Source organism: Brachionichthys hirsutus, unplaced genomic scaffold (assembly GCF_040956055.1).
Source record: "Brachionichthys hirsutus isolate HB-005 unplaced genomic scaffold, CSIRO-AGI_Bhir_v1 contig_830, whole genome shotgun sequence".
Classification (NCBI taxonomy): domain Eukaryota; kingdom Metazoa; phylum Chordata; class Actinopteri; order Lophiiformes; family Brachionichthyidae; genus Brachionichthys; species Brachionichthys hirsutus.
In genome coordinates, this window is record NW_027180751.1 from 867 (window position 1) to 18,029 (window position 17,163).

Here is a 17,163-nt window from a genome sequence, read left to right on the forward strand (position 1 = left end):
ATTACCCAATGTGTGTTCTTTGCCTCTAAACCTCCTCCCTCAAGGATAAAAAGTCTTCACCCTCTCCTTCCGTGCATTGGGCAGTCTCTAAATATAGCTTCTTCTTTCTTTTCCTTTGTAAAGTCTGCAGCTTACAGCGAGTCCAGTGGGAACGCGGCCGCCGCCCCCCCCCCCCCCCCCCGCCTCTGCAAGCCTCTATTTTAGGCCTTTTGACTGATGATTGCAACTCGCTTTGGGCACACAGGAATTCATGCCATTAAGTGGAGTTGCAGCATTTGAAACTTTGATTTCTTTTGTGTCCTGAACACCAGAGCGTGAGCTAAAGGGTGGAGTTAACGCATCCACAGGGACAGAAGGCATCTGGTTTGATTCTCGCTAATCCCCCCCCTTTCCCTAATTGAATTAATCAATGGTGTAATGCGATGACGGCAGTGCCCAAGTTAATTTCCACAACATCTACGGCATAACAGACTCAAGAGGGCGATTAGGACAGACACGAGACACATCGAAACATTCAAACTAGGAAGGCAGCTTGGCTAAAACATACAAATCGTAAGTTGTGATCGATGGAATGGAAGATATGAGTTGCATTAAAAGTTCTGTGGTCACGTAACGCCACCCTAACTTCCTCCCTGGTATTTAAAGCTAGCAAGCCTTAAGGGTCAAGCTTCAAGTTCCAAGTCGTAGAAAAGTAATTTCCTCAGCTGTATGGCCTGGTTAGATGAGCAAAGTTCGCCCCTCTCGGATTGAAGCAGGAGAGTCTCTCCACCTCCGTCTACGGCCTCCCCCAATGTTTCATTTCTCCCAGGTGGAGTTGGCGCTGTGGGACACTGCAGGCCAGGAGGACTACGACAGGCTGAGGCCCCTCTCTTACCCCGACACAGATGTCATCCTCATGTGCTTCTCCATCGACAGCCCAGACAGTTTAGGTAAGGAGCTGCTCGCACATAGAGGCCTGTTGTCAAGGCGGTTATTTATATAGCCTCATTTTAAACTAGTTAGACTAACTTCGGTGAACCAGCTGCACAGAACTCGTGACTGTATAAAAGTGCCATATTTAGCTTAACAGAGATAAATCGGGTCACACCAGCCAAGCAGGCTGTTTGTTAAATGCCTTCGTGGACTTTGTGGGTCGCAGGATTAGTACATCTGAAAACGTCTTTGCCTCAAGCAGTCTGCAGAGCCAATCCATCAAGAGAAGCGTTCTGCGCCTTGACTCTGTACCCCGACCCCCTCAGCTCACATATCCTTCTCTCTCCGGGACAGAAAACATTCCAGAGAAGTGGACGCCCGAGGTGAGACACTTCTGTCCCAATGTTCCCATCATCCTGGTGGGGAACAAGAAGGACCTGAGGAACGACGAGCACACACGGAGAGAACTGACCAAGATGAAGCAGGTAGCAAAACCTCTGGAGGTCAATGGGCTCGGTGTGAGGGTCTGCCTCAATTAAATGTTTTTACCAATGACGAGCGACAGACCAAAGACCTGTGATGCGTCAAGCCCCCTCTGAAAGACGCCCTCGCTTCACATTCATGTATTCCATCTTTCCTTTGCTTCTGTTAAGCCCCACTCAGCAGAGGAATTCACTGCAGCCACAGACGGGAAAGCCTTTTTGGCTGCTCGCTCACTGACATACGATGCGATGTGGTTAAAGCATGACGCAAACTCACCGTGAGTTTCACCGTTCGATGCATTTTTAAAAGGCCTCTGGAACTGTTACGATGGGGGCGTGGCTCTCGTTTCATCGTCTCCGCGGCTCATAAACAAACGGACGCGCGACTGAGATACTTTCATTTGTTCAGTGTAAGATGCCAAAGTAAAGACAAGACGGTTAAATATATTTTCCAGGTGGTGTTCGTCTGGACGACCTAGAAAAAACACAGGCCAAAAAATAAATCCTTAAATAGAGGAAAAACAGAGCAACAAAGGAGGGATCAATTGTTCCTCGAGAGCAGAGGCTCACCATAGATATGGAAAATACTGATCATATAAAAGGCAATTTCATCAAATCGGAATGTTTTATTCTTTTATCCGTCCCTCTGGGACAGTAAAAATGTCCTTTCACTATCATGACAGCAGCTCGTCTCGTGTGTCCCGCGAGACGTCTGTCTCCTGATGTCTAAAAAGCCCTGCAGCTGCTTCAGACAACGCTGTCAACGTTTCCTTTCCACAGAAACGCTTTAAAGAGTTGCTTCTATATCATCGGTTCAGGTGTTCTGGACTTTATACAGTCACAAAGTCGTTTGTCACATGAGCTATAACAACTTCACGGCAACATCAAACTGGGTGTTCCTTTCGATGGAGAGATCTCCCGAGTATAAATTACATTTTGTGTGTTTAATTGAACGCTAATGTTTGACTTGATGTTCCCTGAATGTCTACGCAGTGTCCAGTGAGGATAGAGGAAGCCAGAGACATGGCCAGCAAGATCAGCGCTTTCGGATACTTGGAGTGCTCCGCCAAGACCAAGGACGGCGTGCGGGAAGTGTTTGAGATGGCCACCAGAGCGGCGCTGCAGGTGCGCAAGCATAAGAAGCGAAGTGGCTGCGCGCTGCTGTGAGCGCGCCACACCCACAGGAGAAAAGAAACGTGTAAAGGACTGACCCTTCACCAAACGACGTCTCTGTACTGTATCGAGCATTTCACAATAACAGCCAGGCAGATCCATCGAATGCAATCCAACTCAAATACAGGAAATGAACTTTGTATCACAGCCATGTTTAAAATGGATGTTTAAACTTATTTGATTCTTTTTTTTTTTTTTTTTTTCCTCTCAAATCAGAATCTCGAAGATTTCTTCCTTGTTTTCTCTTTATATCAGTAACGTATTGAAGTAGTGATATTTGTACGCGATGTCGTTCCTCACAAGCTCCGTCTTCATGAGTAAGGTCGCCTCCGGACATCGTGGTCGCCGTGGCAGCCAGAAAAAAAAAAATCGGAGCAGCCAGTGCCTTTTTTTGAGTTTTCCGTCGGCTAACATTTGATGCTGAGGGGCCTTCCATTAGCTCCTTGCTAGCTCATTTTACGGCGTTGTCACGGCGAAACCCATTTGGCGTGCTGGCGTGAAACGCCGCCGTCCGCACCAGAAGACAGCAGCTGCTTCTGTAATGTGGTTATCAGTCCTTAGAGCTCATGGTTGCCTTTCAGCCCTCATAAAGCCACAAGTCTGTGCAAGCGGACCACGATGGGCAGTGAGAACTGACCGATCAAAACTCACCCTGACGTACTCAACTCTGCACAACGACGGGGTCGTGACTCCATTGGGCTCGTCTTCCTCTCATGATCCAGGCGCATCGGCCACGCCGTCTGTTGAACAGGTTGCCCTGGTCTCTTTGGATAACAGCTCCAATCAGGTGCGGATGTTTTCCAGTCGGGCGGCATTCTTCACATGTTTGAAAGGTGACGAGTTTCGATTTCCAGCGGTGCCTTCTCTGTTCTGGTGCGTCTTCGGTTGAGCCCGTCCCGACCGGACGTCCAGCTGCTCGACGCCAACCTGACACCGGCCCACCAGGTCAAAAGTGTCTTTTCTGAAGTGTTTTAAAAAGCTGACACACTTTCTCAACCATCCATCCCGATAAACACAGTCAGGTCCTTATTATATTGGCAGATAAACTACTTCACACCAATTTAGAGCAAATAGTTTTTAATCCAGAATGCTTCACAGCACAAAATACACATTGAGATATTCTTCATATTTTCCTGTATCATTGGCAAAAAAATATTTGAAAGATGGAAATCGGCTTGAATAATTGTCAGTCTTGACCAAATGTTACTCTAAATTCTCACTGAATGTTATTTCCTCCCACACTAACCGTCTTTCTTTCTTTCTTGGACGGCCCAATGACTGTCCTCTGTTGCTCCGTCGGGTTGTGTGTTGCTGTCCGTCTAGAGGAGGGTGGATCTTTAACATCAGTCCATTATACTGTAATGAATCTCTGTGTCCTCCAACCGAGCGGTCCGGTGGAGAAGATGCATCCGATGAAGCTAGGAGAGATGGCGTTTATTATTGCACCCGCCTCCAGATTAATGTTACCGGAGTCTAAGTTATGTTTAATCTCTGGACTAACAAGCGCACCAAGTGTGAAGGGATTCGATGCAATGACAGCATTCAAAGTGTTGAACATATCAGAGCATGTACAATACTGCAGTGTGTGTGTGGAGATGATGCTGAGCTACGACAAAAGTTGTCTCTATGATATCGATGCATGCATGGTAGAACCACTCGTCTTTACATCGTGCGCACGTCTTTGGGAAGCACTTCCTGCTCGGTGTTGTGTAACTTTCGTTTCTTTCTTTGGTGGCGTTTGAAATGACAAAGATCCAGAATTCTACGAGCTCACTGTCGTAACGCTTTGCAGACAGAAGGTGTTGTAGTGACTGATGAACATGAACGTTGTTAATAAACTTATTTTTGAGACGAAAGCGACTCTTCATCAGGTGTTTTTACAGGGCATGAGGACGTCCCAGTTGGTGGCGGAACAAATCAAATGTGGACTTGAGTTGGAATTCTAGAATTGTTTCCAAAGTTCAAGTGTCAATAAATGAGAGGAATAGTTTTCCGCTAAAGTGTAAATAGTGGGGGAAAGTTACCACCCACAGTTTTCATGCTAATCAAACTAGCTTATGTTAGCGGCTTGATTAAAAATCCACAGTGGCAAAATCAGTCCAAAAAGTTCATTGTGAATTTTTATGACAATAGATCACAGGCTTGTATAAAAACATGTAAAATGTCTGGTGAGAGAAAAAGATGAAATGAGAAATAATCAGATTTTCATGGTATGTGAAGAAAGAGAAACACAGCATGAAGAAAAAAAGTAAAAACCCACAGGCGGAAGACGTTCTTGTATTTGTTTTGTCTTACTTCTCCCGGTCAGGTCCTTGTTGGGATGAATGGCTCTGGACATGGCCAAACGGAATCTCTGCAGAGAATAAAATAGTAAAAAAAAAAAGACTTGAAAGTCTTGTTCCACATGATTCTGTTTTTATTTAAATTGAATACAACAATGCTTTTCATTTGCAAGGAATCTCGCATTGAAGTCCATTTTGACATAGTTGATGCAGCTGCCGATTGCGGACAACAGGACCGTTGTCCTCTGCTGTCTTGTAGACCAGTGTTTCCCAACCTTTTTTGAGCCGCAGCACATTTTTTACATTTGCAAAATCCTGCAGCACACCCCCAACCAAAATGACACAAAATTACACTCTAACAGTACATATTAGATTAGATGACCTTTATTATAATACATATAATTAATAATATAGTTTTTTTTATGTATTTATACTTAGTGGGAAACCTGGGGTTGTTTCGATGAACACAAAATGAAGACACACACAAAGCTCTTCCTCATCAGCTCTCAGTCTCTCTCTGCTTGTAGTTTTTATCGCCGTCGAGCTTGAGAAGCTCAGCTCACACAGATATGTGGTTGAAAATGGGAGCAATGTCAGAATAGCTTCGTTGGCTAGAACGGGGAACTCCTTGGCAACAGATAACCAGAAACTGTCCAAAGGAAAATCAGCAAACTTTAGCTTTAAACCACCATCTTGCTCCAGTTCAGTGTAGTGATGGGAATTCCAGCTCTTTTAAGAGAGCCGGTTCTTTTGGCTCCCAAGTGGCTCCTCAGATTTTTTTTGTTGTTGACAAAATTAATTTAATACCAAATCATGTGCAGTGTAAAATTAGCTACTAATGTAAAAACATGCAATATATCAAATGTTTATTAAATGTCTTTATTTAAATCCTCTTTGCACTGCTAGCTACAATAAACATAATATAAAATACAAAACCAAACCAAACACATCTCACAGAGAACAAGGTCAAATCTCTGCATTTAAATCTCAAACAACACAACAAGAAAACATAAATTAAAAAGTGCAAAAGATAAAGCAGCATCAGGTAACAGTCCTACTGTTTTACTGAAGATTGGCATCAAAGGAAACCAAGTGGCTCAGCTTGGAGGGGCTGATCCCGTTTCTCCTTTCTGTTATCATCTGTCCTGTTCTGGAGAAGATTCTCTCTGAGGGGACAGATGTTGCCACGATACAGTCTCAATCTCCGTGTGTGAGACGTGGGTAGACTGAACACCTGGACTCCCACCAGCTCAGTGGGTCTGCACTTCTTTGGATAAGCGGCTCCCCAAGATACGATCTTACTTTATTTTATTTTGCCTTTGTGTCAACCGCATTAAAATGTGTCCGGATTTCTACGTTTTCTATCGCTCGTTTTTTTCCTCACCCTTTCTAGCGCGTCGTTTGTCTCTGGTCTAAAGTTCTCTCTCTCCCTGCCTCCCTTTCGTTTCGTCCGCTCGCTGTGCTGCGTGTGCGTAAACACCCCCCACCCCCTGCACGCACACGCCCACACACACATCTCGACCAATCACGCTAGACTTTAACAGACTTTTTTTTTTTGGCTCACAATGACGGAAACCAGCTCTTGTCGTTCACTTCAAAGTCTGAAGAGCGATCTACGGGCGGCACACACACTTTATCACAGCGCGGACACCCGACAATGTTAATTACGTGATATTATAAAAAATAAAAATAAAAAATATATATATATTTTTTTGGAAAATTTCTCACGGCACACCTGACGATCTCTCGCGGCACACCGGTTGGGAAAAGCTGAACTAGAGACACACACACTGGAAGCCACATTAACCCATGAACCAAAATCCACACGCAATAATAACTCTCACACCCAAAATCAGTGTCTCTCCAGCATCATCACAAAGCGCAGAGGCGAAGAACGACTGATCCAGCACAGCTGCCGAGGACCAAACAACAAACCTCAAATTCTTGTAAAAAAAACTACACGCTGCGCCCCTTGGTTTCGAACCCAGGACCTTCTGGCTGGGAGTCAAGTGTGCTACCCGCTGCACCACCGAGAATGCATTACGACGTCGCATAAGGAAAAAGCAAAGCTCCAGTGCGACACGCTGTGGTCTGAAATAGCACCTCATCATCCGACAAGCATGACTTTGTTAATGCCTCGAGTTTCCTACCCCGCACTGGGGGGTGGTTGGTATTGCTACCAACCACCGTGTCGGAGGCCCTGGGTTCGAGTCCCGCTGTGGGGGTGGGGTAGAGTGGGGGTAGCAGGGTAGGCCTGGGGCCTTGCCTGGGCGGGGTGAACTGGACCGGTCCACTTCACCCCGCCCAGGCGTGCCCTGGGCCTACCCTGCTACCCCCTCTCTATCCCATTCCCGTGGTGGGATTTGAAGCCGGGGCTCTTTAAACTTTTCAACATTACTACCAACTATTCCCCCACCCCCGTGCACACACCGACGCACGCACTCATACGCTACGGACAACTTGGAGTAATCGATTCCCCTAAATTGCATGTTTTTGGAGGTGGGCGGAAACAGGAGAACCCCGACGCAGACACGACTTGAACCCAGTACCATCTGGCTGTGAGGCCAGCATAAACTCGACCAGCTGATAACCAGTCATTGACAAATTCTCAACACCAATGATGATATCACAGACAATCTGAATGTAAATAGACATACTTTAATCTCATGTCCACAAATAATCAACAACAAACCTAACTGCAGACACAAATTGTATTGATCCAAATATAGACATTTTGCCAGCTGAAATATATTACATTTTAAAAAGGTCCAAATATTTTAGATCTCCAGTACTCACACAATACTGCCGTAGTCCTCATTCAGTACTGCCCCAGTACTAATAGAGTACTACAATAGAGTATTGATGTTAACAAACCTCTTGAAAATATAAGCTGCCCCTTATGGGCTTTTCTTCCGAGCAGATCAGCAACACGAAGAAAATGTACATTTATATTTCTATCCATCTGGTTCACGTTTCACATCTAACACTGTAAAAAATAAAACAGCAAATACACTGCAAAAAAAAAACATGTGATGTCACAGATCACACATCCAAGCCTCGTTGTATCAGAAAGTCTTCGAGAGCACTGAGTCGCTCCACCAGCATCACATCCACGTCTGACTCGTCCCCATGAGGGACGCTGCCATTGCACTGACGGAGAGATGCTTTCCGCTTCCTGGGGACCATGGTAACAGGAAGTCCCGCCCCCGAAGTCGACAAACACTTTGAAAAAAGAAGTGTGAAGAACAAGATGATGAAAAGAGAAGTGCTACCTCTATGTAGTAATAATGAATACAACTGCGTAGTTAGAAATAAAATACAAAATAACACGAAGGAGGGACATAAATAAGGAGACTACCGTCACTTTATCATGCTCTCAATACATTTCCCAACCCACCTTGCAGTCTCTTCCTTTTCCGGGGCTGAGTCAGGAAAAAGGAGAACCCTCCGTCTTTTCTGCCGTCCAATCAGGAGTAGCGCTCCATTCTTCTCCCGTGGCTCCTCAAATATTGCTTCAAGACTCCTGTGGGGTGAAAAACAAAACATGGTAGAAGACTGGAGATTCAGCGAGATTTGCATTATTCATTTTAAAGGTTACCATTACCTGTTGGTTGAGGGGGAATTGTAGTTCTTGTTCGTATAAATCTCCTCCAGACTGAACTCTTTCTTCTTTAACCTGAAAAAATGTTTACTGATGATTTTGGAATATGGTCAATGTGTTTGTAAATGACTGCGTTCATTTCCTCCACACCCACGAGACCTACCCTTTGACCTTTGGCAGTCCCATTGGCGTGAGCAACGTTTCACGCGGTGATGCCCGCCGGATTCAAATCTGTGAGACGCGTTTGGCTCGCTGACATAAAATGGACACAGAGATCCAATCAGTGGAAACTATGAGTAAAAATGACTTGACAATAAAAAATAGGAAACAAAAAAAATATCCACTCTGGGCCTGCTGTCGATTGGCTCGTGGAAAGCAGAGCAGATAGTCCATTGGCTGGACTATCCCCCAGCAGACTCATCTCCATCTTCGTCCCCATTTCCAGTCATCTCTCTTCCTCTGTGGTTCTTCCTACTCCTTTTGTCACCACATCCGTCGCCCTCCTCCGCGTCGCCTCTCCTGCCCCCGCCTCGTGATTGGCTCAGACTGGAGGAACGGTGTGGAGGCGCGGGTGAGTCCCCGGCGATAATGGAGGCAACGGCGATCTCACCGGGAGAACAGCCTGATCCTCCTTTCTCTTCTATTTGCCTGGTCCTCCTCTTCCTCGCTCCAATGCTCCTCTCCAGAGAGTCCAGACGATGACCGAGGGAAGCCAGCGCTCCTCGCAGGAGGCGGCGCACCTCCGAGCGGTGAGCTGAGAGGAGGCGGGGCAAGACTGAGGAGCAGGAGGAAGAACGGAAGGTAAGGAGGGAGCGGGAGGTCGAGGCAAGAGAGGTGGAGGGCTGGGAGAGGTGGAATGAGCGGGAGAAGTTAAGACTGCAGTGTGATAGAGGAGAGAGGGAGCAGAGGGTGACTCATGAGGAGAGGAGACAATAGAGCGAGAAGGAGAGGAAGCTGCGGAGGAGACGCTCCAAGGAGACACAGGCGGAGACAAAACTCCTGAAGGACAACAAAAAGGCAGCGAGTCCCCTCGCTCAGCTGGTCTGCGTGGAAACAGAAGTCCTCAAACGGACTTTCCATCCATCAAAACGAACCCGTTTCAGACGCGCCGCCATCGGCCTCATCGTCAGCCGAAGGCCGAGCTGGATGCGGCGTCGCCGTCGCCGCCCCCAAGCCCTGCCGCCTGCCATCGCTGTCCTTCAGGGTCAGAGGTCGACTCAGCATTTTTGAGGACTGTGAGAGAGACAGAATAACATCTAATGACAAAAACAACAACAAAAAGAGTTCTGGGCCTCCAGCCGAGGAAGGTTGAAGTCACCTGAAAGCTGTTTGTGCCATTTGCTCCACGCACGCGCGCACACACACACACACACACACGCACACACACGCTTAAAGAGGAGTTAAAGAAGCCATTTCTGGAGAAACCATCTCTGAACAGAGGAGGAGGATTAAGACACCGTATATTATTATTGTAGAATCTTCCTAACACCAAATCTGTGTACGTAACAAGTGTAAAATCTTTTTAACCTGAATATTTGTCTCGTAATTGCACTTCCGGTTAGATACTAAACTGCATTTCATTACCCCCCCCCAGCCACACCTGGGTGCAGCTCAACAAAAGAGCTCACCTGAGGGTGTCTAATTTCTCTCGCGGCTCAGAATCCCATAAACATTCCTACAAGTTAATTCATCGCCATTTGACGAACAGGAGTTCCTTTTTTTTTTTGGCCTTATTACTTTCTCACATCGGTCTTTTTTGCGTGACATGAAACAAAGGGACACTCACAGAAAACGAGCGGCATTTAGGATCGGCGTGAGAACAAAACAGAAAAAAGGGATTTGGAGAAAATACAAAAGCTGCTCGAGCTAGCTGCGCCTAGCTACCGTTAGCATATTATGTATACTGCGCGTGAATCGGTTAAAATGTCATAAATCGGGAAATTCATTTTACCTTTTCAAAGCCTTCGGATTCGTTTGGTCTCCTTTAACTCCTCTTATCTCATTCTAAGCGCTTTCGACGCTAGAAAATGCCAAACCTGGCCGTGCGGTCCGGTGCAAGACACACTTCTGACGTCACTAATGCCCGGCGTTAAATAGCGGAAGTCACAATCACAATGATGGAACTTCCGCTGAAAGTTTCAAAATAAAAGTGTTAGTCTAGGACTCCCCCTCAGGCAGCGAGGGAACCTGAACAGGGTTTCTAGTAGTGTTCTAACCTTGAGTTCACTCGCATCAAAGCTGAGCATTTATTTCAGAGCCTTTAGGATTTTCTCAACATGTTAAAAAAGTCAACTTTGGTGACGACCAGTGGAAACTGCCCATCACATGAATATGACCACCGTGCAGCCTCACTTGTTTCCTGTAGGGGGCGATGACGCCAAACGTCTTGATGTCTTTGATAAAGTAGTCGATATAGTGATTTCTGACAAATTTTCAGTCACAGCATAATATTCTGTTATATTTATTTTGATTAGATGTTTACTTTATAACGCTAAGAACATGTTTTAGTAATAAGAAGAGGAAGAGGAAGAACGGTTACCGGCCCTACTGGTCATTCTACCAAAACTCTGGATCCCATTTCAAAAATTCAAAGCAACACCATAATTTGTGTTTTCTGTAACGAGCGAACTGGCATTAATATTTGTGGAGTATTTCATTAAGTGAATGTGAGTAATCTGGATCTTTGATGGACTGCAGGATGATGTTGAAAGAAAGAAAGCTTTATTTTTATCTTGGATGTTGGTGATGATTTCAGACGTTTAAAACGTTTTAAAGAAGATAATCCCAATGAATCAGATTCCACATCAAATAAATGTACTTAAATTTGAAATGATAGATAGAAATAGAAATTAGTTTGGGAGAAATAGCCTTGCTGCCTTTATCTAACTAATAAAAAAAAAGTAAAACAAACACCAAGCCATTGTTGAGCGAACCCTCCCCTACAGAAAGGCAAAAATGATTAGCTGTACGAAGCGAGAACAGTATAAGTATTGTTGTTGTTCTATTTTTGATAATGATTCATTTAAGATACCCGCGATGCACTGGCGACACTTCCAGGGTGTACCCCCCCCCCCCCCCCTCTCATAGCTGCAATAGGCTGCAGCAGTGCTTCTTAATTTCTTTGTTACGCCCCCCCTGGGAAGAAAAAAACCCAATTACACTTTAATCTAGTACGGCAAAAAATAAAGCATGTTCTCCGGGGTCACAGGCGCCCCCCCTGACATATTGAGCGTAATGGATCTGCAATTTAAAAAGATTGCAAATCCATTGCAATCCAGCAGGATTTCTGTTGTGGTTAGGAGATATTAAATGTGCAGCCAAGGTCGGTACCAAAGTTACTGTTCATTAGATCACGGCTAAATTTACATAAATACTGCCCTCATGGTACTTTTCATGTACTACATTATGTTCGTGTCAGGAAAGATTCTCAAAGCGACGAATACAGGCATCGACTCAAATTTAACGTACTTAAACGGTGAAATCTGCTGCACAAGCCAAACAAATACGTAATGATGCAAGACAAAAATGATCACCGTTGTTCTGAAGACTAGATGTTTATTTCATGAATAATAAATGTGCTTACAGTTTATATAAAAAAATACAGCAAGCACTGAAGGCAAATAGCTGGAAGGAGGACACAGTACTCATCAGTCTTGTGGGGTATTAGAGGGAGTATCACCTAAAATATTTCTATACAACAGAAAACACACCAAAAAACGGAAGACAAAATACGTCCAGAGGCAAATAAAGGTATGCTTTGGCACATCCCTCTGGATACAACTCTGCATCCAGAGGGATGCATAAATATTAGCTGAAATATCAAGTCAGTTAACATGTGACAGTATTTTCCCTTTGTTAATATAAATCTATGAAAGAAGGGATGCGCTTGAGGATTATCAGTCGTACTATATATATATATATATAGAGAGAGAGAGAGAGAGGGAGAGGGAAATTAGCTGCTACATGAAAGACAGGGGGTCCCTGAAGGACGCGCGTCCGGTTCAGGGATCACAACTTGTGTGTTCCATGTGAGGATTCAAATGGCAGGGAACGCCCCAAATGTTCAGTCTCACCAAAGGCATTATTTGTTAAAAAAAATAATATTCGTTAGCGAATGGGGCCCCGATGCCGTTTTGAAATGAAGGCACCCCCCTCGCAGTGAAAAATAAAAACCTTAGCAAATGTCTTTTAGAAGGACATGAAGTACTTGATGCTGCAGCGCATACTTGCGCGAGCACCGACTCGTCTTCAGCGTGTTGGAGCGCCAACAGCCCCCCCCCCCCTTTAAGCACTCCGCATCTCCTTGCCTATCTTGTAGCTGAGAATCTTGTTCCAGTCGATCTTGGTGCGGGTGACCGGCAGCTGTCTGCGTAAAGCTTTGAACGTGGTTTCGGACATGGTCTGGTAGTTCTCACTGATGGCCACCTGGAAACACAATGATTGTATCGCTTCATGATTGATCGCTACAAAACAAAACCAAAGGCGGAGCTCAGTCAGGACTCAGGGCCGTAGTTCAGGGTGATATTTGATAAGTCGCCAGCTTAAGCTTGTTGTCGTTAGCATCCGTACCCTTGCGAGCCGAACTGGGCATTTAATTCAGTGTTTTACATTCAGGCTTCAGTCAGAGCGCACAAAATCCACCCTGATGTTTTACAAATCATTTACCTTTCTAATGCCCTTTTTTTTGGGGGGGGGGGGGGGGTGTTCCCACATACCTGGTATTCAAGCTCTGCTTCCTCAATAATTTTCACAAGCTCCTTTGCAGTCTCAGTCTCGTTCTGCCAAAACATGATTTTGGTGAATGAAGTTAATTCAGGACGACTGAAGGTGAATGAAATGAAACTATGACTCAGCGTAACGGTGCGTAGCTTCAGAGAAACCTCTCGAGTTAACAGCAGCACAAGCACGACCCTGCCAAAGCGCTTACAGTCACCGTCAGCGAGTCCTCTACGTCTTTGTGGCTGACGAGCTGCACGTTTCCGTCCTCGTAATAATGAACCTTGGGGGTCAAAGAAAGGAAATAAGGACTCGCTGCTGAAGCGAATCTTCAAAGCTAAGCTGACAATGACGGAACACACCTGTAATTTCATCACGCCGACCAACTGCGCTGTCGGTTGCGAGATGCTGAACTTCCATTCGGAGCGGCAGCGGCCGTTCCTGGGGAAAGGAGACGGAAACATGTTGAACACAAACACTTCTCACAGTAAGACGTCAGAGCCTGAACACGGCATCAGGATAATGAGCTCTCACTGTCCTCTGGGGACTTACCAGAAGTTCTTAGGCTCAAATTGATGGCCCTCAATACAAGCTATGATGGTCCGCTGGCCGTCGATTACTTTCCCATAAACCTGACGCAAATAAAAATCATTACCGGCCGTAGTGGAGTGATATCGTGTGCACATTAAGAGAGCAGCTTTACAGTGCAGACTCCGCTTGGGTAGTGGTCCTTGACGTAGGCTCTCAGGGTGGAATCGCAAGCGTCCCTCCATGGCCGGAGGGCTGCTTCAGTCTCGTGGGGCCGGGGGTCGCTGGCTTGCTTCCTCAGGTGGTCAAACTTGAAAGCGATATTGTTTTGAGGGTCAAAGAAACACCCATTACCCAGGTCTCCATGCTCCGTTATCAGGACCTGCAAACGGGAAAAAGGCCCAGCATCACTCCGGCGTTGTCGCCACGACGGAAAAAACAATCAATCATCGCATTTTATGGGGTCGAATGTCAAAAGGACATGATTGAGGAAAAGCTTGCCTGCTCTTCATATCCATCTATTTTGGCCAGAGTGAACTGATCCATATTGTACTGAGCAAAGGAACTATATATATAAAAAAACAGAATGCAAATACAATCAGAACGGACATCCATAATATCACAATTACTGCAATAATAAAATGTAAAAATTAAAACCCACTGAGCCGCCCCCTCTCGGAGGAGATTGTCGTTTTCGAGCAGGACTCGCACATCTGAGAAGAAGAGGAAGCATTAAAGAACTGCTTCCGTGCACGTTGACAGGTCAAACAAATGTGAAGCTCACCATTGAAAACTTCATTGAACTCTCCAGGCGGAGCATGCATCAAAAAGTCCGCTGCAATCCGGATCTACGAAAGAAACGCTATTATTTATAGAACAAGGCATCGCATGATCGCCAAACGCAGCGAGTAACTTATGAACAGTTCCCTCGTTGCTCTAAGGAAACTCCAGAAATGCAGAACAACATCAGGCCGAACTTATAAACCAAAATCTAACTTTCATTGGCATCATCTTTGTTGAGATTTGATATAAATGTGAGGTCTTCGAGAAGTAAAACGCCTGAAAGTGATCCCGAAAGAGCCCCCCCCTTTTGGCCACAATGGGGTTAAACAAACCGCAAGCGCCCATCTCACATTGAAAACGAGTTAAAACCCGCCAGACTTCCCACCCAATGAAGATTTGTGTAGATTTTAAAGCGTCGCTATAGCAACGCCTTGCCACGCCAGGAATGCAAAGCATCATTTTACGACATGTCGCAGCACGACGGCGCTGCAGGAAGACGAGCTTCCCCGTGGAAAGTTCACCCAGAAACGGCTTCCAGCGGACCGGCTGCCCGTACCCCCACATCCTTATCGCCGCTGTGAAAGCAGGAAGTAGCTCCACTTCCGTCCATTTAGCAATTAGCTAACCATTCTCGTTTATCTTAAAGTGGCGCTTATGCTAAATCGTGTTTCAAACTCTGCACCTGCTCATGCGCTGGCAACAAGCAAGAGCGCAAGACTCACATCAGTGAGCTAACGCAGCATTAGCTCATGCGCGTTATGGGCGGACACTGAACTGTCAAACACAGCGAGCGCCACCGAAAACGGAAACTCACGCCACCTTTTAATGATTCCACGAAGCCCGGCTGAATTTCGCGACCGCTACGAAAGGTATTAAAACACTCATAACACGGGTTCATGGGGTAAATACCTTCTCTCCGTTGCCGAGGTCCTCATCGTCTGCCATCTTGGATTAATGAAGCGACTCTCCGTGTTGCCAGGTGTGTTCGTGGCCGCCCCCCTCCCCGCGTTGACACAAGCAGGAAAGCAGAGCTGTAAAGGAATTGTTTCACGTTAAAAGTCTTCACCAAGTCGGGGAAGGAATGTTCCACATATACAGATATGCGCTGTGTCTTTGCCAAATAGAACCGAGGAGATATCGTGGAGCTTATATTTCATGAACCTGGCAACCCATGAATGGACGGAGAGACCAAGGCATTTATTTGAGAGTGGGTCTACTTAAAATGCTCAAACGGCAAAGTCCCGGCTGGTTTTGCTTTAACATAATTACAAATTGAATTAATCTATCGTTTATGTCAGTCTGTTTATATCAGCAACCAGTACCAAAGTACAGTAATCTTGTGCTCTAAGTAACGACCCACCAGCCCGACCCGATTGATGTACTGAACTGGATGGAGGCCTGTTATTCCATGACGGATCTTTGCACTTACAAAATTATAAAAAACGTCAGGCATGTCTTAAGAACAGCAAAAACTGGAAGACATTTAGTTTAGCGTCTGACAAATAACCCAAAGTATGAAAAACTAAAACTAATAAAAACTAAACTTAAACTAATAAAAACAAATGTTAAACTAATAAAAACGAGCAAATCCACTCTAAAAACTAACCCTAACTATAATAAAAAATCCAAAACTATTATAACATTGGTGAGACGTGAATGACAAGATGACTGCAATGTTAACGAATACAGTAGTCCCTCGATATAATGCGGTTCATCTTCCGCGACCTCACTGGTTCGTGGAGTTTTTTAATGCAATTTTGCATGTTTTTTTTGCACAAAAAGGTAAAAAGGTAAAAGTTACGCGGCTATAAACTATAACTGAAGAAACAATCAGTGCACTAAACAACAGGATTGGGGTGCAGTTTATAATAAATCTGATGTGGACGGTGCCTATAGTAAATTTTTAGATATATTCACTAACTATGTTTATTTTGTACTCGCAGCAGCCGAAGAAGAGCCTGCTTCACACCCCAGATCAGTAGGGGGCAGTAATGCCCCTTATCAAAAGAGAAGAAGAAGAGTATGCCGTCATCATCTGCCGTAGATGCAGAAACGAAGAAGAGGCGGCTTTGTGAGTAATTGGCACAGCAGCAGCTAGTGGATCGTAGCACTGAAATATCATAAAAGGATATCAAACACATATTCGGGGGTGAGTAATGGGTCTGTCTGATATTTAATATGAGGGGGGGGGGGGGGCAGGCAGTGCAGTCAGAGTCGCTAGCTCTGAAGATAGGCCTTATGGGCTAACGTAGAACTAGCTAGCTAACATGGACGACGCGGCTACATAACATACTACAGTCTAGCGTAGCAGCTGCAACGCACAGCCATGTTAGCTGAGCAGCAGTGCATCGGTTGAGTCGTCCATGTTATATTTGATCACACAGCACGTCCTTATAACCCGTTACTGGAACGCACTGAACGCAGTTTGTAGCACGACCGAGCTGAGCTTAGCCTGGCCGGCAGCTACACGCGTCCTACTGCAACTCGGCTCTGTCAGGGAGCCGCACTGAACGACTAGAGACGGTTTAATCACCGGAGGGCTTCAGTAAAGAGAGCAGTTCAAGCACACAGCTGTTTATATGGATTCTATTAATTAAGTCAATTTATTTAGTGAGCTTTTGAAATTCCCAAATGTATTTTACCTGTATGTTGTGTTTTTATGGTGTCAAATCAAGTAAGAGTGTTT

General features: G+C 45.3%; 3 protein-coding genes across 3 annotated transcripts; 1 reads left to right on the forward strand and 2 right to left on the reverse strand.

The window, feature by feature from the left end:
- The first annotated feature begins 811 nt into the window (after nucleotides 1-811).
- Nucleotides 812-3,043, forward strand: LOC137916643 (rho-related GTP-binding protein RhoA-D-like). Its single transcript, XM_068759613.1, has 3 exons — nucleotides 812-929; nucleotides 1,267-1,397; nucleotides 2,388-3,043. Exons 1-3 carry the CDS (start codon nucleotides 896-898, stop codon nucleotides 2,559-2,561), a joined length of 339 nt encoding a protein of 112 aa, XP_068615714.1. The 5' UTR covers nucleotides 812-895; the 3' UTR covers nucleotides 2,562-3,043.
- Nucleotides 3,044-7,535: 4,492 nt separating this feature from the next.
- Nucleotides 7,536-9,050, reverse strand: LOC137916644 (proline-rich protein 14-like). The gene is made up of 5 exons (XM_068759614.1): nucleotides 8,795-9,050; nucleotides 8,614-8,702; nucleotides 8,454-8,525; nucleotides 8,247-8,372; nucleotides 7,536-8,071 (listed from the first exon to the last, which is right to left on the reverse strand). The coding sequence occupies exons 2-5, from the start codon at nucleotides 8,634-8,636 to the stop codon at nucleotides 7,954-7,956; spliced, it is 339 nt and encodes a 112-aa protein (XP_068615715.1). The 5' UTR covers nucleotides 8,637-8,702; nucleotides 8,795-9,050; the 3' UTR covers nucleotides 7,536-7,953.
- Nucleotides 9,051-11,991: 2,941 nt separating this feature from the next.
- LOC137916640 (F-actin-capping protein subunit alpha-1-like) lies at nucleotides 11,992-15,422 on the reverse strand. Its single transcript, XM_068759611.1, has 10 exons — nucleotides 15,387-15,422; nucleotides 14,479-14,542; nucleotides 14,356-14,407; nucleotides 14,196-14,259; nucleotides 13,870-14,076; nucleotides 13,719-13,798; nucleotides 13,529-13,607; nucleotides 13,378-13,449; nucleotides 13,166-13,228; nucleotides 11,992-12,875 (listed from the first exon to the last, which is right to left on the reverse strand). The coding sequence occupies exons 1-10, from the start codon at nucleotides 15,420-15,422 to the stop codon at nucleotides 12,735-12,737; spliced, it is 858 nt and encodes a 285-aa protein (XP_068615712.1). The 3' UTR covers nucleotides 11,992-12,734.
- Between the last annotated feature and the right edge of the window lie 1,741 nt (nucleotides 15,423-17,163).

Coding starts and splice junctions, on each gene's coding strand:
- LOC137916640 (XM_068759611.1), bottom strand. CDS start 15,422: ATGGCAGACGATGAGGACCTCGGCAACGGAGAGAAG. Junction 14,543..15,386: donor ACCTCGGCAACGGAGAGAAG/GTATTTACCCCA, acceptor TTTCTTTCGTAG/ATCCGGATTGCAGCGGACTT. Junction 14,077..14,195: donor TAGATGGATATGAAGAGCAG/GCAAGCTTTTCC, acceptor TCCCGTTTGCAG/GTCCTGATAACGGAGCATGG.
- LOC137916644 (XM_068759614.1), bottom strand. CDS start 8,636: ATGGGACTGCCAAAGGTCAAAGG. Junction 8,373..8,453: donor AATTCCCCCTCAACCAACAG/GTAATGGTAACC, acceptor TTCACCCCACAG/GAGTCTTGAAGCAATATTTG. Junction 8,072..8,246: donor GAAAAGGAAGAGACTGCAAG/GTGGGTTGGGAA, acceptor CTTTTTTCAAAG/TGTTTGTCGACTTCGGGGGC.
- LOC137916643 (XM_068759613.1), top strand. CDS start 896: ATGTGCTTCTCCATCGACAGCCCAGACAGTTTAG. Junction 930..1,266: donor CGACAGCCCAGACAGTTTAG/GTAAGGAGCTGC, acceptor TCTCCGGGACAG/AAAACATTCCAGAGAAGTGG. Junction 1,398..2,387: donor AACTGACCAAGATGAAGCAG/GTAGCAAAACCT, acceptor ATGTCTACGCAG/TGTCCAGTGAGGATAGAGGA.